This window comes from Sus scrofa, chromosome 1, assembly GCF_000003025.6.
Source record: "Sus scrofa isolate TJ Tabasco breed Duroc chromosome 1, Sscrofa11.1, whole genome shotgun sequence".
NCBI lineage: Eukaryota > Metazoa > Chordata > Mammalia > Artiodactyla > Suidae > Sus > Sus scrofa.
In genome coordinates this window covers 161,632,132-161,655,768 of record NC_010443.5, presented here as the reverse complement: position 1 = coordinate 161,655,768, position 23,637 = coordinate 161,632,132, and the positions used below count along the sequence as shown (strand labels likewise).

Here is a 23,637-nt window from a genome sequence, read left to right as displayed (position 1 = left end):
GATCCATGCTGAATGGCTCCCTGGGAGAAAGAAGTAGAGGGCGGGAGAGGACCAGCCCTTAAGAGAAAGATGGGGACAGAGCAAGGAAATAAGGAGGGTCATGGGACCTATACCGGGTCCTCGTCCTGGTCTCTCCCTTGCATGACAAACTGCCCTACTGATAGGACCTTGTTTATAACCCAGACAATGAATGTCTTGTCCTGACTTTCCGCTTCCCGCAGACAGAGGTTGGGAATGCCAGGGATCTTCTGACAGAGTTCCCCTATCAAGGAAAGGCAGTAACGTCTCATCATACCCCACAAGCACACATGAAGTTATAGCCAATCTGAATCACCTTCAGAGAAGGAGGGGACATTTGGCATTGAGAACCGTGTTATATGGGAATGAATGAATGAATGAATGAGGGAGGTGAACCAGCTTATAATGAGGGGACTTAGAGGCTACACTTTACTCTTCAGGGTTCTGTTTCAGAAGTTTCCTCATTTCTAGAAATCTTATCAATTTGGGATATTGTTTAATGCAGTTAAGAACTAATTATTTTTATGCTGGCTGACCAGAATCAGTTTTAATCTCTTGCTTTTTAACCAGATTTATAGTCTTAATTGCCAGTGCTGAAGGCCCCATTATTTAAATAGCCCCGTATCCTGCCATCGTTATTTCCTGTGACTGATTTCTGACCTTTCACTGAAGGGTAAGCATGACCCTGGATTCAGATTTCCTGCATCCTGTTCTTGATAAACTGGTCTTCATCTGGTACCAAACTGGAGATACAGTGATAAAGTATTTTAGGTGGTTATGTCATCAAGAAGCTGAAAGATCACTGCTTCCAGTCCCAGTCAATCAAGCTTGGTGGACAGGCACACACCAGCTTGTTTGATACAAGGTAGATTGATTTGGGCTTTGGTTTGCTGCTTTATTTAGAAACAAATCTACAAGATACTCAACAGCTGGATTAATGGATTTCTTTCACTTGGATGAGTTGATCTAATATTCCATGTTTTACCTGTTTCTGAGGCTCATCAACGTCAGCAGGGCCCTGTGTTCACCACCCCTCACTGTCCTGGTGCTGAGTGAGGCTGCTGTGCTGGTCTGGTGACAGCGTCCTCTTGGCTCTGGTCCTGGCAGAGCTTACAGGACATCCAGGTGGGGATGTATATGGAAGAATACAGCTGGCAGCAAAGGCTTCTATAGAGGGAAAGCGGGCATGGCCTCTTTGCCAGAAGCAAGGGGGAATTGGGGCCAGACTGGGAGGGAAGTAGGGGTGAGGCCCGTGGGGGCCAGGCTCCAGCAGACACTCCTCCGCTCTGATCAGATTCTGCTGAAGGACTGAATTTATATGTTCTTCCCTGGGACAGTGGTTGTCAACCTGCTCTGTGCCTCTGCATTCTTCATAAAGTGTAGAAAAATGCCATGGTCAGGCTCTGCCCCCAGATCTGGCTCTCTTGATCTGTGGCAGGGACCCAGGCAATAGAATTGTTACAGAGCTTCTCTGGGTGATTCTAACATGTGAGCCATGTGGGGACCTTGTCTGGGACTTGCTAGCTCCAACTTCTGCTATAATCTAACATTGTCCTTCTCTCTTTAGCTACTCAAAGGGGCCCCTGGCACGCTCAGAATGAGACAGTGGATTTTACTCCTTAAATATAGTTGTTAGGTTTTTGGGGGTTTTGGGGTTTGTTTGTTTGTTTTTGCTGTGCCATTCGGAAATTCCTGGGCCGCAGCTGTGCCTTGAGCCATGACAGTGACAACACCAGATCCTTAAACTGCTAGGCCACCAGGGAACTCCTCAGCCATCAGTTTTTAATGTTGATTGGAAGTGGGCACACATAGGGCCCCACTGTGTACATCTTACACATCTTTCCTTCATGCAGGCATTCAAGAGGGACTCAAGCAACTCTTAGAGGCTAGTTGTCCGAGTCTCTCCTTTATGAATAAGGAAACTGAGGTCTTTGGAGATGAAGATACTTGCATAAATGTCATTCCCCACTTGTTAAGGGACAAGAACCCAGCCTTGCTGCCAGGTCTTGTGGGAAAAAACATGGCCAGTGGGTCAGATTGGCCTGGAGTCGAATCTTGCTGTTTACTGATGGCTGTGTGACCTTGGGAAGTCACGTTCCCACTCTGAGCCCCTGTTCTTTTTTTTTTCCCCCCAGTTTTTTAGGGCCACACCTGCAGCATATGGCTGTTCCCATGTTAGGGGTCGAATGGAGCTGTAGCCGCTACCATGCCAGATCCAAGCCTTGTCAGCGACCTACACCACAGCTCACGGCAACACCAGGTCCTTAACCCACTGAGCGAGGCCAGCGATAGACCCCCCATCCTCCTGGATACAAGGTGGATTCATTACCACTGAGCCACCTTGGGAACTCAACTCCAGAGTCACTGTTCTTATTTATGAAGGGGAAATATCTCCCTACCTTCCAAGGTGGTTGGGAGGATTAAGTGAGAAAGCCTGTGCATCTAAGTAACACACATTGAATCCGGTAAGTCTTTCTCCTCATCCCACGTTCCCCCAGGACATTCCCACGGCGCTTTCAAGAGCCAGCGTAGAAGGAGCGAGCTGAAGTGGGGGCAGAGGGTGAGGAGCTGGAAGAGACAGCCCCTAACGGACCCTGATGGCCTCGTGCCGCCACCAGAAACAGCTGCTCAGAAGCAGGAGGTTTCAGTGTCTGGGACCCTGCCGGGCAGCCCCAGGAGCCCCTGATCTGAGGGAGGCAGGAAGGTTCTCAGAATTGTGTCTGTTTTTAAGAGGCAACTTTACAATTCAGTTCTAATAGAGCTTCTTTCAATGTAACATGGTTAAAGAAACTCTCTTGCTAGATTTTCTTCTGTCTTCATCTTTGTTCAAAGTGAACCCTGCCCTTAATACCGCAGACAAACACCAGGTGTAACTAAATCATATAGCTTAGCAGGGGGCACGACATTATTTTTTCAATGACTAACCAAGATTGACAATTCCGTTAATAGGATTAGGGTTCATTGTGGAACTGTTTTCTCTTATTAATTTGGCTTGACTTACATATACATTTTGAACTGGCTAGGAAGGGAGGGCACCTTTGTTTTTAGAAAAAAATCTTGGGGCTATATTTAAAATGTATTATTTCCTCTACTTGATAATCCATGAATTCTTAATAACAATATAAAGTAACTTCGTATTTTATATAAAAATCATAATGGGAATCCAGACTTGTTCTTTTCATGAAAATTGACTTTAATATAACTTTTAGGGTGGATAGACTCCTTTTGCTACTTTTGATACTTTGTTCTTTGGGTATATTTTTGGATTTGTTTTTCTTTTTTCCCAATTACATCAATCATTCAGCAATCCTTTTTCATGGGGGTGTTTGTGCGTGTGTGTGTGTGTGTGTGTGTGTGTGGTATACAGTATATGCTAATTTATGTGTGTGCGATATGTGTGTAGTATGTGCATATGTGTGTGTGTGTGTGTGTGTGTGTGTGCATGTACGCACACACGCGCATGCAGCTTCTACATGTCAAACACAATGCAAGACCCTGATGACAAAGACAAAATCCTCAGCCTCTTTGTTAAGAAGCACACAATCCAGGAGGTGCGAGTATTCAGGGTGGGAAGATGACACGAGACGTGCACTCAGGTACTATGGGTGCAGGGAGGAGGGGGAGAGGAAGGAAGACATGGAATGTTCTGGAAGAAGTGGCACTAGACCAACATCTTATAGGAAGGAAAGGGGCTAGGGAGGGAGGGCATACCATATGAAATAGGAGGAGAGTAGAGTCCAGACAGGGAGTTGCTAGAGGTAGGGCTGCAAATCTAGGAACCACATCATGGGGTACAAGCCAAGGGAGCTGGACTTTAAAAAGACATGGTCAACTTTTTTTTTTTTTTTTTGTCTTTTTGTCATTTCTTGGGCCGCTCCCACGGCATATGGAGGTTCCCAGGCTAGGGGTCGAATCAGAGCTGTAGCTGCCAGCCTACGCCAGAGCCACAGCAACGTAGGATCCGAGCCATGTCTGCAACCTACACCACAGCTCATGGCAACGCTGGATCCTTAACCCACTGGCAAGGCCAGGGATCGAACCCGCAACATCATGGTTCCTAGTCGGATTCGTTAACCACTGAGCCACAACGGGAACTCCTTTTTTTTTTTTTTTTTAAACAGGAGAAGGATGGGACCAATTTGCATTTTGGAACCTCCTCTCTGCAGTTTTAAAGGGAGCGAGACTCAAAGTCAAAAAGCTACTGAAGAGGTATTGTAGTATAATTGCTGAGAAGTGATGAGACCTGCACTTGGGTATGAAACCGAAAATTATTCAGGAGGTGAGACGGATCTGGTGATCTTCTGCAGGTGGGGCAAGAAGAAGAGGGCAGAGGCAAGGGTGATGTCCGGTTGTCAACCCAGGGGAGGGGCTGGCAGGGAGCCCTTGGTGGAGGTGGAGCCCCAAGAGGTGTCTGTTGGGATCTGAGCTGGAGGGGCTGGAGGAGAGGTGGATATGGTGGTGAAATTCAGAGAGAAGGTGTGGACTAGAGATATAGATTGGAGGATCATCAACACAGAAGCAGAAAGCAACAGCAAAATGCAGTCATGTGGGGAGAATGTCTCTGCTTGAATGAGACAAAGAGCAGATGGAGGAAACCCGGTAGAATACTGGGAAATTCGAGGGCACTCAGGGGGAGGCTAACCCATGAAGAAGACAGAGGAGAAACAGTTCAAGGAGAATGAGAACCAGAAGGATGGTGTCCAGAAGCTGAGGATAGAGGGCTTCAAGGAGGAATTGACAAGCTAAATAAGGCAAAGAAAGTTCTGCTCCAGAAAGAACTGCTCCAGAAAGAGGTCCCCAAAGGAAATGGCAGAATCATCTACTGTGTTGAGACCACACAGCCGCAGGAGGAAGGTTTCAGCAGAGCAGCCGGAACTGGTCATTTAAGAAGATACCCCGAAAGCCACATTTGATCAAAGTGCTGTTTGCTTGAGTTGGGAAAGACCTGACTGCTTTATAAAGGAGAGGCCAGTAGGGAGGAAACACAGAAGATACAGGATGGACTCTACTTAGTGGAGTGAGACCCAAATCTAACCTGAGCATTATGGATTACATTAGGCATGGGAAGTCCCCTACTTATCTGTCATTGGAAAACCAGAGGAAACCCACACAAGAGTTAGTCCTCACAGCGGATGGGCTTTCCTACATGTACGTGCAACACTGCCATTTGATGACTGCATTTATTGGACTGCTTGTGAGAGGACTGCTGTCAGAAGTGGTCAAAAGACAAGGGCACCACCAACCAGCTCGTCCTCGACAGGAAACAGTAAACCAGAAGAGGGGGCCTGTTGCTGTGAGCTGGTTGCAAGACCTGCATTACTTCTTTCAGAGGCTGCATTTCCTTTCCCCCTTTCAGAATCCACTGAAACTCTTTTTCACAGGAAACACCAGCCAAATAATTTCTTTAGAAAATACAGTTCTCATTCCAAAATGTGACACAGTTATCCTCATTAGACCTGACAGCTCCCGGGAAGACATTTTCCTCAAATCTGCTCTCCGTTGGGCCTCGGCAAGGGGACGGGGCCCAGAACTGCCCCCTGCTGGTTATGCAACCCGCTGTGAGTGACCCTGGGGAACTGTGAATGAGGCCCCCAGGCGGTCCCCCCTCGTTAGCAGGAGGACCTGGTGAATGTGTCCAACCCCCTGTGGGCAGTTAATACTATTAGTTGGGCTGTTTACCCAACATGGATTTTAGGAGACACAGGCACAGGGGCTGAGGATTCTGCAGATCATGAGGGGAGGGAAGGTTATTTTTAGGAGCCCAATAAGGTCCAGGTGAGCCTTGCTTTCTACCCTGCACCAGTGTCTTTGTTACACTGTTGCATTCAGTTGTCAAGCCTGCTGTCCTGGGTGGAGGTACAGGGTTTAGAAGGGGTGGGGGTGGGGCATGAAGAAGCATTGGGAAAAAACCCTGGAGGCTCAGGGTGCTTTGGGACCTCAGGCAGATCCTTTGATTTGCATGAGTTTTATGATGATGCCTTGAGCGTAGACCTACGGTATGTGCTCTTCCGTATATAAAAAACGTTTCATGAAAAGAAATGTCACTCAGTCTCTGAGATCAAGCAGCCAGAGTGCCCTGACAGCCCAAGAACCCACACCTACCCTAGGAGAGAGTGGAGAGAGGCTGGAGGAGGGACGGGGTGTGTGTGTGTCCCTCCCCTGACCCCACCTATCCCAAGCTTATGCTCAGTGGCTAAAGACAATACCATTTGTTTGTCCTACTCAGGCCTCTTTTTTTTTTTTTTAAATGGCTGCACCCACGGCATATGGAAGTTCCCAGGCCAGAGACTGAATGTGAGCTGTAACAACCATGGATCCTTTAACCCACTATGCCAGGCTAGGAATCGAACCCCTGTCCCTGCAGCCACCAGAGCCGCTGCAGTTGGATTCTTAACCCACTGTGCCTTGGCAGGACCTCTGGTTGTCCTACTTAAAAGTCTTTTGCTGACTTGAAAAAAAAAAAAAAAAAAAAAGCAACTATGCAATAAATTACATCCCCAGGACTTAACTACCTTCTGACTGTAAGTTTGTATTTTTGACCCCGTTCACCCATTTTGTCTACCCCCTTACCCTCCATTTCTGCCAGCCACTAAACTAGCCTCTCTGCAGCCATGAGCTTGGATTTTTAAGATTTTCCATATAAGTTAGATAGTTATAGTACCTGTCTTTTTCTGTCCAACTTACTTACTTATTTCACTCAGCATTATGTCCCCAGGGTCCATCCATGCCTTCGCAAATGGCAGGATTTCCTTCTTTTATAGCCGAATGATGTTCCGTTGTGTACATGTACCATGATGACCATCTTTAATCGTGGTCATCAGATGAGTAATCCAATAAGTACAGTAATCAAAATGGCAAGCCCCATGAAAGGGATGCAAGGACTGACTCAGGAAACTGTTGCCCCATCTCCTTGCTGACCCAGGCTTCCACCAGCCCTGTCCAGGCTGCTCTGAGGGTTTAGAACTGACTGGCCAGCCCCTCATCCATTTTCCTCCAAATCCCTGTACACATTGCCATAGCCTTGGCCTTGCCCAATCATAGTGATGCCCACAGGCACTTCCTGACCTTCTAGGGCTGCTTTGCTCCTTATTGGAGCATCTAGGAGATCAAAACCAACCACTTATATTCCCGTTGTGGTTTCTGGAAGGCATTCAAAGGCTCTGCTATGAAGGGTTCTTCTGAATAATCAAAGACCTATGAGTTACATACATACAGTTCCATATGGGCCACAGCACAAGCCCCTCTAGAGAAACTGGCTGGATACAAATACTAGAGCCAAAGGCCTGGGAAATGACAGTTCCCTCATGGCCATCATTCTCCCAAAATCACCTCCTTCAAGGCTGAATCTGCCAATCACTCTGACTCTTCCTCAAATACTGTCAGTCGTTCCAAAACCTCTCACCATCCTGGTTGCTGCAGAGACAGCTAAAACTCCACTGGTTTGCTGGCTCTCTTCTGGCATGCCACGGGAGGATCCCACTGCTCAGTTGCTCTGCCCCCAACCTGTCCTTGCCCCTGTCCCTCAAGGGTGCTGCTGCCTCCTGCTTTGTGACAAATGCTCATAGGAGGGCCCACCAGGCCTTCCAGGCTCAACAGCACAGCAGGCACTTTAGCACAAAATGCACAATCTTGTCCATAATATCAAAAGAATGGGATTAAGAAAAAGTCACCTCCAGAAATGATGTCTTCCTTCCTCCCTCCCTCTGTCTCTCTCTCTCTCTTTCTTTCTTTCTTTCTGCTTTTCAGGGCCCTACCTACAGCATATGGAGCTTGCTTTCTCTCTTCTCCCCTCCTTCCTTCCTTCCTTTCCTTCTTTCTTTTTGCTTTTTAGGGCCCCACCTGTGGCATATGGAGGTTCCCAGGCTAGGGATCAAATCAGAGCCACAGCTGCCAGCCTACACCACATCCACAGGCAAGCCATATCCGAGCTGTGTCTGTGACCTACAGCACAGATCATGGTAACACTAGAACCTTCACCACTGAGTGAGGCCAGGGATTGAACCAGCCTCCTTATGGATACTAGTCAGGTTCTTAACCCTCTGAGCCATGACAGGAACTCCCAGAAATGTATTTCTGATCCTCATCACCATCACTGTCCCTTCTACAGCAGAGTCCCCAGGAAGAACTAAACATCTGGCGGGGGGAGGGGGAGGGGGGCACGTCTGCTGGGGCAGCATGCATGCATTTCCCCATGGCTGTACTAGGGACACCTAGGGACTCAAAGGACCCAGATTCCTGACCCGTGCAGGAGGCTGTTACAATGCTGAAGCCAGGATCTAGCTTGGACAGGAGTGGTCAGACAACATGGACAGGAAGCTGCTGCCCTTGGGCTGATCTTGGTCTGGGACACGAGTCTGTCCCTCAGGGACTCTTTCTAGCCTTGGGTGCTACTGAAGGCCCACTGCTCCCTGAGCCGGGCTGCACATCAAGCATGAGGCCGGCCTTGAGGTTGGAGTGTCAGCCATGTCTGGTGAGAACTGGACTAAATGGAATACAAGCCAGGAGATTTTTTTTATGGCATTCTTCCTATTAATTATCATATGAATAGTGCACTTTGCATTAGGTAGAATTTCCACGTGCTTCAAAAAGCAGGCAGTTGTATTGTTGGTATTTTTCACACCATAGGTAAATTCTTGAAGCATCATGTGCTCCATGCATTCTTATAAAATCCAGCTGTGTTATACAAGCACCCCAGGGAGGCCTCACCTGGAAGCAAACGCTGCTGTGAAGGATTCCGTGTGCAGTGCTTCCAAGTGACACAGTCACCTATTGGGTTGTAATGGAATTTCATCAGCAACTCACGGGTCCTCAGTCATATGACACAGGAGCAGGAAGGAAAAGTGATGCCCCTGGGGGAGGTGTTCTGGGATGCTTGGTTGAAATAGTGAGCAGTGCTCTCAATCTCAGGGCAGAGTTAGACCACGTGGAACTCCAATGCTCTAAAACTTTTCAGAGACCTTACATATTAAGAGTAGAAATAGCAGGGGTTCCCATCGTGGTGCAGTGGAAACGAATTTGACTAGGAACCATGAGGTTGCAGGTTCAATCCCTGGCTTTGCTCAGTGAGTTAAGGATCCGGCATTGCCATGAGCTGTGGTGTAGGTCGCAGACATGGCTCAGATCCCATGTTGCTGTGGCTGTGGTGGAGGCTGGCAGCTGTAGCTCCGATTTGAACCCTAACCTGGGAACCTCCATATGCCATGGATGTAGCCCCCAAAAGCAACACAAACAAAAAGAAAGAAAGAAAGAGATAGAAAGAAAGAAAGAGGAGTTCCTGTCGTGGCGCAGTGGTTAATGAATCCAACTAGGAACCATGAGGTTGCGGGTTCGGTCCCTGCCCTTGCTCAGTGGGTTAACAATCCAGTGTTGCCTGAGCTGTGGTGTAGGTTGCAGACGCGGCTCGGATCCCACGTTGCTGTGGCTCTGGCGTGGACCGGTGGCTATAGCTCCGATTCAACCCCTAGCCTGGGAAACTCCATATGTCGTGGGAGCGGCCCAAGAAATAGCAACAACAACAACAAAAAGACAAAAAAAAAAAAAAAAAAAAGAAAGAAAGAAGGAAAGAAAGGTAGAAATAGCAGAGACCTTGAGGCCAGAGGGAGCTGTGTTCCAAACCTTTTGAGAGTCAGATGCTCTTTTTCATAGTTGAGAGGGTCAAGGTTGAATCCTGGTTCTGTTCCTCAACAGATGTATTTTGCAAAGCTCCTCAGCACTCCCTGGACTGCAGTTTCCCCAGGTCTAAAAGGAGGCTGTGGCACTAGATTCTTGTATCAACTCAAAGGTCTTGGAGTTCCTATTATGGTTCAGGGGAAACAAATCTGACTAGCATCCATGAGGGTGCAGATTCTGTCCCTGGCCTCACTCAGTGGGTTAAGGATCCAGCGTTGCCATGAGCTGTGGTGTAGGTTGCATACGTGGCTCAGATCCTGCATTGCTGTGGCTGTGGTGTAAGCTGGCAGTTGTAGTAGCTCCGATTCGACCCCTAGCCTGGGAACCTCCATATGCCATGGGTGCGGCTCTAAAGAAAAAAAAAAGGTCTTGTTTAGGGTCTATGAAAAAAATCAGGTAGGGGATCATCCACACTATGCTTTTGAAACATCTAGAGACAAAATGGTTCATCAGTAACCCATGAAACGCAAGACTGGGCTCCACTGCTAACTGTGCACCGACTTCTTTGTGGCCCCCTTCCTCTAGCTGGCTTTAGAGAGCAGTAGCTTACGCAGATAGAGTCATGATTGCTCCAGGGAGGGTATGAATCTGTACATTTTGTGGCTACAATCCCCCCCTCTTTCCAAAGCTTCTGTTGGAAATGCTCTTATTTCAAGGGACAGCTTGGCGCAGAGATTTGGGGATTTTTTTTTTTCTCTCCAAAGAGCATTAAACCCATTTCGCTAAGCCTGAAAGTGTTCACCCCAAGGATCTGGACCATTAAGGAAGAAAACCATCAAAGTTCAGAAACTCGAGGTTTAGGGACCTCCAAGTCTTGCATCATTTACACGCATGGGGTGTGCCCACTGCAGGCCTTCAAAACCCCTGGTTGTTATTATCAAGAAATAAGATGTTTGTGCATAGAGATAAAAACAGCAATAAGAGCTGTCGTCTCTGGAGCTCTTTCCACTGTCAGGCACTCAACTTGTCAGGTACATTGTATTATCTCAGGCAGAGGCTCAGGAAGAAAGTATCACTGCCCCCATTTTATATATATGAGGAAATGGGGGCTCAGATATATTAAAAAGCCTCCTGAGATCATAGATGTCAGAGTGCAGAGCCGGAATTAAAACCCAGTTCTCCTGTATCCTCACAGAAGTACAGAACTGTCGTCATCTTCAAAATCCAACAAATTTAATATTCTTTTTTTTTTTTTTGGTCTTTTTGCCATTTCTTGGGCCGCTCCCACGGCATATGGAGTTTCCTAGGCTAGGGGTCGAATCAGAGCTGTAGCCACCGGCCTACGCCAGAGCCACAGCAACTCAGGATCCGAGCCGCGTCTGCGACCTACACCACAGCTCATGGCAACACTGGATCGTTAACCCACTGAGCAAGGGCAGGGATCGAACCTGCAACCTCATGGTTCCTAGTCGGATTCGTTAACCACTGCGCCACTACGGGAACTCCATTTTTTTTTTTTTTTGTCGGAGTTTAATATGCTTAAAAGCCCCACCTTTCTGGAAGAAACACAGCCAGTTGAGTGTGTGTGTGTGGTGTGTACATGTGTACATGTGCACACCCCCAAGTGCATTTAATTTCTGCATCCTTCCAAACAAGATTTGTGGTGCTTTCATCAGATGCCCCAAGGTAGGAGGCAGGGGCTTCAGTCCAGTGGGTGAATCAGAGTCAGGCTTGCTGCCACATTGCTCAACACAGCCCATGCCATCCCAGGGAGTTCCAGGGATTTCAAACAGGAGCAGGAGGAACAGTGTTTAGAGATGCTCCATGCTTTCAAAATGTAAGCCCAGTGGGAAAAATTACTAAATAAATAAGGTGGGCCAAAAGCAAGGCACTCGTTTCCAAATTCATTGGTCACAAATGAAAATGCAACCAATTTAAATTTTCTTGTGAGTTTTCCACCACTTGTTTGAGAGCATCTTGAGCTCAATCTGTCCACAGGACAGGCTCCAACACTCTTTGGGGACTTCAGCCACGTGACCTTGCATGGGCAGTGGGCTTGTTCCCTTTGTTTAGTGCTTGTAGCTTCTGAAGGCAGTTTTTCCAGGGATTTGCAGGGGACCCACTGAAGGCATCGGTTTAGGGCACTTTCTAAACCACCCAGCCCACTGAGGGCAGCCCTCATCCCTATGGAGGATCACATGCTCTAGAGGGCTCTCGCGGGCTTCTCCAGGTGGAAGACGTTCTGTAAGGGAATGGGAAGCCTCTGGAATGGGAAGTCGGACAGCCGAGCCAGAAGGTGGAGGTGGAATCATTTAGAGGAGCTGGGCGATCCCCGGGTGGGGAGAAATGAGAAATAAACCAGGGGAGATGGGAGCTGGGCCCTCGGACACCCCAGGATGCAAGCTCTGGAGCAGTGTGTCCCAGCCCTGAGCCAGAAATGTCAACACATCCTCCTCCCACCTCCCAGGCAATAAAAGTAAATGTTTGTGCTGCGGAGGGCATTGGAAGCAGTTTTTAATCTACAATTAGTAGAGTCAGCTGCACGATTTTTGTAAACCAGCTACTTGACCAAAGCCCACTTGTCCTCTCGCGAGAAAAGATGCATTAAGATGACGTTAGGTAATGACCGTCCCCATCACCTCCAAAAAGAAGGAACGGATTGTTCCTTTGAGGTAGAGGCAGAATATCAGAGAAGTTAAGACCCTGGGCTTTGCTTTGCCTGGCCATGGCCTCTGGCAGGAGGATGGTTATGCTCTTTCTGGTCCCGTTTCTTCCACTCTAAGAAGCCACCTTACAGGACTGTCTTGAGGATTAAATGAATTGATATGTGTAAAGTGCTTAGAACAGTGTCTGGCACTTAGAGCTCAGTAAATGTCAGCGCTGATGATTGCCCCCATTGCACAGTTATACATAGATGTTCTACAGTCTTGAGATAAATTTATATATATCAGTGTGTCCTCTGATAGGTATTATCATCTTATTGAGAGAAAGTGGAAGTTCACAGAGGTAAATGACTGGAATCTAGTTTTTATGAACTAGTTCAATGCTCTTTTCACTATATCAAAAAACCTTAATTATAATTAACATATATAAATATGTATTTATATATGCATATATTTATTTACATTTATATGTGTATATATAATGCATGTATTATGTCTTATATATAGTATCTATATAATTATGCTATATATAAACTATTATGTATTATATATACATACGTGTATATATTATGCATTATATATATATACAGATAGATATAGATACCTTTGCTGATAATCAGACACGCTCCATATTTATTACATAAGACATGATGGGATGTTTACTGTGTAAAAGAGTGTCTCACCTTTGGGAGTCTGTACTTTTCTCTGAGGTGAACTCTCAGGCACGCCCTCTCTGCCTTTTTTTGTGTAAACGCAGCATCTCTTTCCATCCTAAAAGTAAAAGAATAGGATAAAGGATCAAAGGATATGGAGAGATAAGTCCATTTCAGCTCCTGCTCAGAGGAGCCAGACTCTGTACACAGCGCTGAATTCCCACTGCCGGCAGAAAAATGGGAAATCGGGGAAATTTTCCTATGTCCCCCAATGTCTGCCTTTCTATCCACAGACCCTAAATCCCAAAGACAGCGTGGTTCTGGAGATCTCCTTCTGATGCAGCCCTGGAGAGGGGAGGCTGATTATTCCCAAAGTAGAGCTGTCCACACCCTGTTACTCTAATTGCAACCTGGGAGCACAAGCATCAGAATCACTTGGAGCCCCTGTTAAGAACTCAGCTTCCTGGGGCTGATCCCAGCCTGACTGCATCATGGAGAGAAGCTGCATTTTAAAAATTGTTTATTATTTATTATTATTATTATTTTGTCTTTTTAGGACTGCACCCGGGGCATATGGAGATTCCCAGGCAAGGGGTTGAATCAGAGCTGCAGCTGCTGGGATCTGAGCTGTGTCTGCGACCTACACCACAGCTCAAGGCAATGCTGGGTCCTTAACCCATTGAGTGAGGTCAGGGATCAAACCCACATCCTCAGGGATACTAGTCAGGTTCATTACCACTGAACCATGATGGGAACTCCTTTATTTTTTTTATATTGATTAAGGGTTAACACATTGAGTGCTTCTGAAATCCTAGATGTATGTGTTGATGACAAAGGATATTGACTATAATTCTTGGGACATACATTTTATTTATTTATTTACCTCTTAACTAAAAAACATTTTTTGGCCACTTCTCAGCATATGGAATTTCCTGGGCCAGGGATCGAACCCATGCCACAGTAGCGACCCAAGCCACTGCAGTGACAATGCCAGATCTTTAATCTGCAGCACCACAAGGAAACTCCCAGGTTTATTTATTATTTTATTTTTTATTTTTGTTTTTTGCTTTTTATGGCCACACCCACAGCATATGGAAGTTCCCAGGCTTGGGGTCGAATCAGAGCTACAGCTGCCGGCCTCACTACAGCCACAGCCACACGGGATCCAAGCCATTTCTGCAACCTACACTGCAGTTCACCGCAATGCTGGATTCCCGACCCACTGATTGAGGCCAGGGATCAAACTCACATCCTCATGGATCGTAGTTGGGTTGGTTCCTGCTGTTCCACAACGGGAACTCCCTATTTATTTTTCTAATTAAAGAAAGTGAAGTATAGGAGTTCCTGCTCTCGTGCAACAGGATCAGCAGTGTCATGGAAGCGCTGGGACACTAATTTGATCCCTGGCCTGGCACAGTGGGTTAAGGATCCTGTGTTGCTGCAGCTGAGGCTTGGGTTGCAACTGTGGTTCAGATCTGATCCCTAGCCCGGGAACCCCATATGCTGCAGGGTGGCCAAAAATGGAAAGAAAAAAAAAAAAGCTATTTCTCTGCATTATTGACCCTCTAAACCTTAGTTTAGGTACATGTTCCTTTCCCTGCTTGGAGGGATGCCTCAGCATACAAGCTGCAATGGATTTCCAGAATGCTCTGGGGAAGCCTAATTGGACTTGTGATTATGCTGGTTTGAAATGGGCTCCTTTGCTCATGACAATCCAGAAGGAGGTGGGGGCATCTTTGGGGATGCAAAGCTCACAATAACTTTCCCCTCTCCTAGCTGAACCACAGGAGCACATTATTTGAGGTTACATTTATATGAATTTTTTTTTTTTTTTGGTCTTTTTGCCTTTTCTAGGGCCACTCCTGCAGCACATGGAGGTTCCCAGGCTAGGGGTTGAATTGGAGCTGTAGCTGCCGGCCTACGCCAGAGCCACAACAATGCAGGATCCGAGGCATGTCTGTAACCTACACCACAGCTCACAGCATTGCCAGATCCTTAACCCACTGAGCAAGGCCAGGGATCGAACCCGCAACCTCATGGTTCCTAGTCAGATTCATTAACTACTGAGCCACGACAGGAACTCCTGAGGTTACATTTATATACATGCCCTCTGGCTGTATAGGATTGGACCAGGTTGGGTAAATGAAATTTCTCTGGGAATTTAGGATTGGGACTGAGAAAGACAGAGACCTGCAGGGTGGCTGAAACTGTAACAAATGAACTTGAAGGATGCTGGCTGCCACTTTTCACTGGCCACATGGTTTGGGTAACAGCAAGCTGCCTGCCCAGAAAGAACAAAGCAGCCATACTGAGATGAAAGTGATGCCAAAAGATAGAAAAGGAGGGCTCGTGGCTTTGAAGTGATGTGCTCTGGTCCTAGTTTAGGACCATATGAGGCCTACTGGGATTTCTGTTATGGGTTTGGTGAAATATCTTTGCATGATTTGCCTTAAAATTAATTGTTTTCATTTTCAGATGGCTAAGTTGTTGTCTATTTCTTGATTCCAAGTTTTGGAATCGGCTTAACCATCACACAGAAGGCTGGCTGAATGAAAGGCTGGATCTGAAGGCATCGGATGAAACCACTGGCCCCGGGCTCAGGTGTTCTCTGAAGTCACTTCCTTCCACCAGAGGCCAGAGAGAACGCTGGGCTCAATCTTCTGGTTTCAGAAACTGAGAACTTACTTAAGAGTTCAGTGACCTGGGTAGGCAGAAGCAATCTCCTCCTAGCTCCGAGTTTTACTCAAAACATTTTCAATATACAGAAAAGGTAAAACAGTTTTACAGTTGAAACCCATATGCCACCACCTAGATTCTACAATTAGCATTTGCGTTATATGATTTTTTTTTATATCACATATGTCTATCCATTCATTTATCCATCTAATTTCTGATCTCAATTGTAGATATGAATACCCTCCTCCACCCAGCAAGCTTCAACATGCATATCATTAATTACAGTTACGTATGTTTGTAGTTTTTTTTTGTGAATTGAAAGTTTGCATATAATTAAATACACAAAGCTTAAATGTACTGCGATGGTTAATTTTATGTCAGCTTGACTGGGACACAGGATGCCCTATGTCTAGGTGTGTCTGGGAGGCTGTTTCCAGATGAGATGAGCTTTGAAGCGGTGGTGGAGTAAAGCAGATGGCCCTCCCCAGGGTGGGTGGGCTTCATCCAATCCACTGAGGGTTTGAATAGAGCAAGAAGGCAGAAGATGGGAGAATTTACCCCCTGCTAGTCTGCTGAGCTGAGAAATCAATCTTCTGCTTTGACCTGGACTTGCACCACCAGCCCCTCCGGTTCCCAGAACCATACCACTAACTTTCCTGGGTTACAGACAGTGGATGATGGGACTTCTCAGCTTCCATAATCATGTGAGCATTGGCTCCTTGTAATAAATCTCATACATATATATTTACACACACATATACATACTTTTTTTTCATCTCTATTGGTTGTTTCTGTGTGTAACCCAAACCCCTATTAAGATAAAAACAGTACTATCACCTGAAAAAATGCCCCCATTCCCATTCCCAGTCAACCATGGCTCCTGGTCTTAGAGGCAACCACTATCTCTCTTCCACCAAGGATTGGGTTTGCCTGTTCTAGAACTTCATATACATGGAACCATACACCATGCATTCTTTTGTAGAAGACTCTTTCACTCAGCAAAAAAAAAAAGGGGGGGGATTTATCCAGATTGCTTCAGTTATCAGTAGTTAGTTCCTTTTTATTACCAAGTGTGTTCTATTATATATTATGTTTGTTATTCATTCTCCTGTGAGGAACACCTGGACTATTTTCTGGTTTGGGGTACTGTGAATGAAGATGCTATGAATATTTTTGTAAAGTTTTTTTTTTTTGTGGACACATGCATTCATTTCTTCTAGGTAAATATCTAGGCATGGAATTGCTGAGTTATAGGGTAATTTTGTTGAGTAGTTGTCGTTTTATGAGAAAATGGCAGACCTTTTCCCAAGTGGTTATACTGTCCTACATCTCATCAACTGGATCAGGAGTTCTGGTTGTCCCATTCTGGGCAAGATTGGATACTGCATCTTTTTAATTTTAGCTATCCTAGTATTTGTGTTGTGGTACCTTAATTTTCATTTTAAGATGATTTTAATTTTTCTTTCCACAATGTCTAACAATTTTCAGGCATTTCCTTTTCATGTACTAACTGGTCATTTGTATATATTTGTGAAGTATTTGTTCAATTCTTCTGCCAATTTTTAAAAATTATTGAGTTGTAGAATTTCTTTAAATATCCTGGATCCCAGTTTTTTTTTTTTTTTTTGACATTTTGCAAATATTTTGTTTTGCAAATATTTTCTTTCAGTCTGGCCTATTTATTTTTTTAACCGTGTCTTTTGACATAGTTTTTAACTCTGTCTAATTCATCTCAAAATTTTATGGTCACTAGGAGTTCCCTGGTAGCCTAGTGAATTAAGGATCTGGCATTGTCACTGCTGTGGCTCAGGTTCAATCCCTGGCCTGGGAACATCCATATACCATAGTTGTGGCCAAAAAATTTTTTTATGGTCACTGCTTTCAGGGTCATGTTTAAGAAACTTATAGGAATTCCCATTGTGGTGCAGTGGGAAAAAAATCAAACAAGGAACCATGAGGTTGTGGGTTTGATCCCTGGCCTTGCTCAGTGGGTTAAAGATCCAGTGTTGCAATGAATTCTGGTGTGGGTTGCAGATTCGGCTCAGATATGGCATTGCTGCGGCTATGTCATAGGCTGGCAGCTCCAATTTGACCCCTAGCCTGGGAACCTCCATATGCTGGGGGTTTGGCCCTAAAAAAAAAAACAAAAAAAATGTCTGCCTACTTCCAAGATGCAAAAATATTCTACTTTTTTTCTAAATGCTTTGTAATTTTAGCTTTTATGTTTAGGTATGTGATGCATATCAAAGTTCAGGTTACAAGTGATGCCATAGCAATTGTTATACCATAATTAAAGAGACATTAATACAATGGAGAGAAGTAGAGGGATAGACAGATTGTTTTGTTTATTCTATTTAGGTATTGACCTCTTTCAGTAGTAATGTTACCAGGAGGGGGAAAAAGTATTAACCCAGAAGTAAAATAAAAATGAATGAGCAACAGAGTACATTGTTGAGTGATTATTTAGTTTACAATTAGTAGAGTCAATCCCATAACTTTTCTAAAATGATGAGGACAAATTTAGGAGGCTTTTGTTTGCTAATATTCACTTTAATAAAAATACATACTATAATGTCTATAGCTCTCTCCAGATGTAACTTGTGAGGAAACTTTTTTTTCTGGCTGTGACTGTGGCATGTGGAAGATTCCGAGCCAGGGATTGAACCTGAGCCACAGAAGTGACAACGATGAATCCTAGGCCATCAGGGAACACTATGAATGCTCCCCACCCCTCCACAATCAACTATTTTCGATGTCTTCTTTCTTCTCTTTTTTCTTTTTTTCTTTTTTTTTTTGCTTTTTAGGGCTGCACCCAAGACACATAGAGGTAGGTTCCCAGGCTAGGGGTTGAATTGGAGCTACAGCTGCCAGCCTACACCACAGCCACGGCAATCTGAGCCGTGTCTTCAACCTACACTACAGCTCATGGCAATGACAGATCCTTCACCCACTGAGCGAGGCCAGGGATCGAACCTGCAACTTCGTGGTTACTAGTTGGATTTATTTCCGCTGAGCCACGAAGGGAACACACCTGATGCTTACTTCTTTACCTTGTATTCTAGGTGACGAAGCTCTTGAAAACTCAAGCAATGGACTAGAAGTCATGCCTCTACCTTGGGGAAGCAGGCTGGCCTCATTGTCCTGCTACTATTTAAATCAATTGGTTACATAAATGTGTAACACACACACAGCTGAGTAGTTGGTAAATAACCCAATCCACAGACTGACCATACCATTTGGCCATTTTGATCTGTCCAGATATAAAATTAAGGAAAACTAGGTCATTAGTTAATCAAACAATGCCAATACCTGTGAGCAGATTTATTGCTAAGATATATTAAATGATATTTTAATATTAGGTGCATGGTCTATATTTCTGACCATTTTCTTTTTATTAGCCTTCTTAAGCTGAGAATATTTGGTGCTGTTTTTCTATTTCTGCTTCATTATACCTTTTTTTTACGTCATAGGCAAAAATAGTCAATATTCAAGGAATGCTTCTTTTTTTTGGCCCAAGTATTATTTTAGCAACAACATTATTTTTGCAATTGCATTTATCTTTTTTTAAACTGATTTATTGCAGAGCCAAGCATAGTATATTGTAGGTAGTTTTATAAGCCACAATTTCTCTCAGGAAAATAATAGACAAGGTTTCCACCAAATGTATGTTTTCGTTCGTTCTTAATTTCCTCGAGGTCATTAACCCTTTCACCTATAATCAGCTTAGCAATAGGACTCAGCGATAGGACTTAGGCAACTCTTATGTAATTGATCATTAGCAAAAGAGGCATGTTGGCCAAAAAAAAAACCTTTTCTTTTCTAACATATAGTGAAAATTTAACCTCAAGATTGTTTCAACAGTTGATTTAATTATTAAAAGACTTTAATTCTATCTTAAAAATCATTACACATAGATTATACTTGTTTAAAGATCAATCTTCAGTGAAAAATTGGTGATATTCACATTCTATAATATCCAACTGTAATGTTACTAATATTTTAATTATGTTTTATGTAGCCAGGAGACTGTCTTTATTTTTGGAGCTATATAGCCCAAGTATTTAGGGGTAAAGTATCATGATGTCTGTAATTTATTTAAAAATGATTCTCTGGGAGTTCCTGTCCTGGCTCAGTGGTAATGAACCCAACTAGAATCCATGAGGATGCGGTCCCACCCCGGCCTTGCTCAGTGGGTTAAGGATCCGGAGTTGCCATGAGCTGTGGTGTAGGTCACAATCGTGTCTCAGATCTGGCGTTGCTGTGTGGTGTTGACCGGCAGCAACAACTCTGATTTGACCCCTAGCCTAGAAACAAACGCCTGTATGCCGGGTGCGGCAGTAAAAAGAAAAAAAAAAAAAAAAAAAGATTCTCTGTATCTATCAATCTACCTATTTATCATCTAACCAATTAATCATTTATAAGCAAATACTGGAAATGTCAACTGTCAATTTTATGCCATAGGTATATATGGCCATTCATTACACTGTACTACTCTTCTATATCTTTAAATTTTCATAATAGACAGTCCACACATTTATTCAGAATCTTTGAGAAGCCAAGTCTTATGACATAATTGTCATATTGTACTTTAGAAAGTTTTTTCCTGCACAGGTAAGATCAAGAACATTGTACCATATATTCTTTAAGGCCCTCCTCCAGGAGCAAAGTCTGAATTCTCACCATTTGAAAGATTTCCACTTGCTAGGAGGATGAATCTCATGACTGTAAAGATATCTGGCTCACAATTTTTCATTTGAGCAACTGAGGTCAGTAAAAATGTGCTTGGGCCAGAAAGTGCTCAGCTGCCTTAAGAATCGATATGTCGATTCACCTAATATTTTTCATTTCTGTTCCTATAAGGAGGACACAGTAACTGCTGATGCTAGGGAACAGTTCACTTCAGCAGAACAGACTTTCCTAACGTTAGAAGCAAACAGCAGGAGGAAAGGCATCTAATGAGGAAAGAGGTAGGAACTGGGGAGCTGAAGACAGTATGGCCAGAATGAGTTTCCTTCTGCTTGGAAGGGAAATGAAGTCGCATGTACTCACTTCTCCTCAATGACTTGCTTCTGGTACTCCTCGTATTCCTCTCTAGTCATCCCGTGAGCTGCTGCAGGGTCGGATGTACCTCCTTCTTCTTTTTTTTCTTCAGATCCACCTCCAAGTCCTAAATTCTTTACCTGGTTACTTATCATAGTTTTCATAAGGAAAGCCATTGTTTCTGACCCAGGAAAAGAAAACCAAAGACCCAGACAAAATCTGAAGGAAAAAAAACCAACACAGAATTTCCAAATATCTTCAACGACAGCAACACATTTAAAAGCAAAGGACTTTGCACAGCCTCATCGATTCAAGGGCATAATGACAGAGAAGAGTGGTTTGTGGGCTGTAAGCTGGATTAAAGAGGTGAACTCCTTAGTATAGAGAGGCAGATGGTTCAGATTACTAAGGCATACAATCAGATGCAACCGACTACTTTCTGAATTAATACACTAAGCTAATTTCAGAGGGGGGAAAAAAAATCCTTCACATCATCCATCCCTCTCCCTGCCCATTTCTAAATTTTAAATTATAAGAGCACCAGGGCTTCATCAAGAGTTGTTTCAATTAAATTAATCAGAGTGGATTGATTATATGGCTATAGTGGAATTTCCAAATTCCACCCTTGAGTACAACATCCTGTTGAAAACTGAGCCCAATGACTCAAAACCCAAAATGCTTCATTAAGCAGAAATAATCCTTTGATCCATCATTTTATCTTGCTGGACTCTAAGTACCACGCAAGGATTTGCTTTTTGGTCTGCTTGAATCCCATACTGCTTCAGCAGTTTGTGTCCTGTACATAAATACCCAACATAATGCAAGTATAAAGAGCAAGCCAGCAGGTCCTTCCCTTATATTTGGAAGATGACCTTAGGCTGTCCCTGCAATGGAAAGTTAAACTTCGGCATGGAAGCAGTGCCCTGGACACTTTTAAATGTTCTGACCCAGAAGGTAAGAACATACGAGTCAAATCATGAGTGTGTAACGAGGTCACTTTTCCCTCTTACTTGCAGTCCACTTCCCAGGTACTCCATTTCAGCTCACTGGTGCGTTTGGAGAAAACTTTCGATGTTTTGTAACACAGCATTTTCTCGATGGCTGTGGTTTTCTTCAGGTCAAGGGAGGAATTGAGCATGGCTAAGACTTTAATCTATGTTAGTATCTTTCTAATTAAAGCACTCCAAGAGGGGGTGGGGCAGAGGGGAGAGATGCAGAATATTTGTAACCTATGGTTATTATTTTATCTGTAGGCACGAGCCCTTTCAGGAAATAGTTGACCATGCCTCAGGGTACAGACCTATATAATCTGAATTTTTGCCTAAAATGCCTGTTTTATGTATTTCAAAATCTGCTTTTCGTATTCCTAACATATTTTAAAATGTTGCTAAAATGGTCTCATTTTGAAAGACTAACAAAGATTTAGGGTGAAATAGAAACTTTTCTGTGTTCTCTGAGAATGTACATGAATACTTAGCTCCACTTTTACTTTAAGATGTGTTGGTTGCACTTAAACATTCAAACCATGATGTCTAAATTATGTATAATAAACTATATTTCATCTCCACTGAGAATTACTAATTTTAATAAAATGTCATAAAGCTTTTCAAATGATAATGTAAAAGCCATGGCCTTTTTGTCTATTGCTATTTTCCCAGTTCAGCATAATATTCCTTTGGAAAATACTGCACAGGTGTTTCAGGACACTAAAAGACACTTTTCTTTCCCAAAGAAAAGGATGATCTGCTGAAGGTCTGTCGTATTATAACAGTTTGGTCAGAAAGCAAAAAAATCCACAAAGAGCAAGCCAGCAGGTCCTTCCCTTATATTTGGAAGATGACCTTAGGCTGTCCCTGCAATGGAAAGTTAAACTTCGGCATGGAAGCAGTGCTTACAACTAAATTGGATGTGATAGGTCGAAACAGAGGCTTAATGGTACCCCTTAAAAAACAAAACAATATAACAAAAACCAAAGTAATAACAATCAAATCCATTGATAAGTTATTACTTAAATTATTAAACTAGAAAATTATTAAAATTCCATTTTATTGGGAATTAGAAAATATTATGAATGGTTAGGGTCTTGATTCTAAACTCCAAAGTCAGTTTGTAGAGCAGACTCTCTCTGTCCAGTCCTTTTCCGTGTGTGTGGGAAGGGGGAGGGCGGTGTCAAGCATTACAGAAAACTCTTAGGTGGTAACAACACCACTGTGACCAAAGAATATCCCCTGGTATGACTCTGTTTTATGAAATCAAACCTCTCATTGTCTTCTCAAAAGATTATTCCATTGAAAATGGGATCATGCCTTTAAAGACGTTTTATTCCTGAATTTATTACAATGGTTTTCCATCTGGGCATCCAGCAACTATTTGCTGCTGTGTGTAGACTCTGCCAGAAAGGGAAAATAAATATCCCAGGTGAAATGGGACAACTAGGTGTTACCCCTCCAAAGTTTTTTATTGGACTTAACTAAAATTCCAAATCTTTCCTAAGGTCAAGCCCCCAGTACCCCAACTAGTATCCAGGGCCTCTGCATCTCTAGTATCTACCACCCCTCCCCCAGAGGCTCACTGATCAGGCTTAAAGTTTCCTCTGATTTCTTTCAGACCTACCAAATTTAATTATTATTATTATTATTATTTTTAGGGCCAACCAGGGCATATGGAGGTTCCCAGGCTAGGGCTCTAAGCGGAGCTACAGCTGCTGGCATACGCCACAGCCACAGCCACACAGGATCTGAGCCACGTCTGTGACCCACACCACAGCTCACGGCAATGCTGGATCCTTAACCCACTGAGCGAGGCCAGGGATAGAACCCACAACCTCGTGGTTCCTATTCGGGTTCATTAACCACTGAGCCACGACAGGAACGCACATTAGTCAGTTTTTTTTAGTGTATTTATAGCAGGAGAAGGGTCCATTACTTAGTCTACTATTTTCTGAAACCACTTTATAAAGACCGGTTTTTATAATGCAA

General features: G+C 44.0%; 1 protein-coding gene across 1 annotated transcript in view; it reads right to left on the bottom strand.

Annotated features, from left to right (window-relative positions):
• Positions 1-23,366, bottom strand: part of CPLX4 (complexin 4) — a 30,759-nt gene extending 7,393 nt beyond the window's left edge. The window contains exons 1-2 of the mRNA XM_003121711.5: positions 20,669-23,366; positions 12,974-13,061 (exon numbers count right to left, since the gene is read on the bottom strand). Coding sequence (XP_003121759.1) covers positions 12,974-13,061; positions 20,669-20,835 — 255 coding nt within the window. The 5' untranslated portion in view covers positions 20,836-23,366. The remainder of the gene's footprint in view (positions 1-12,973; positions 13,062-20,668) is intronic.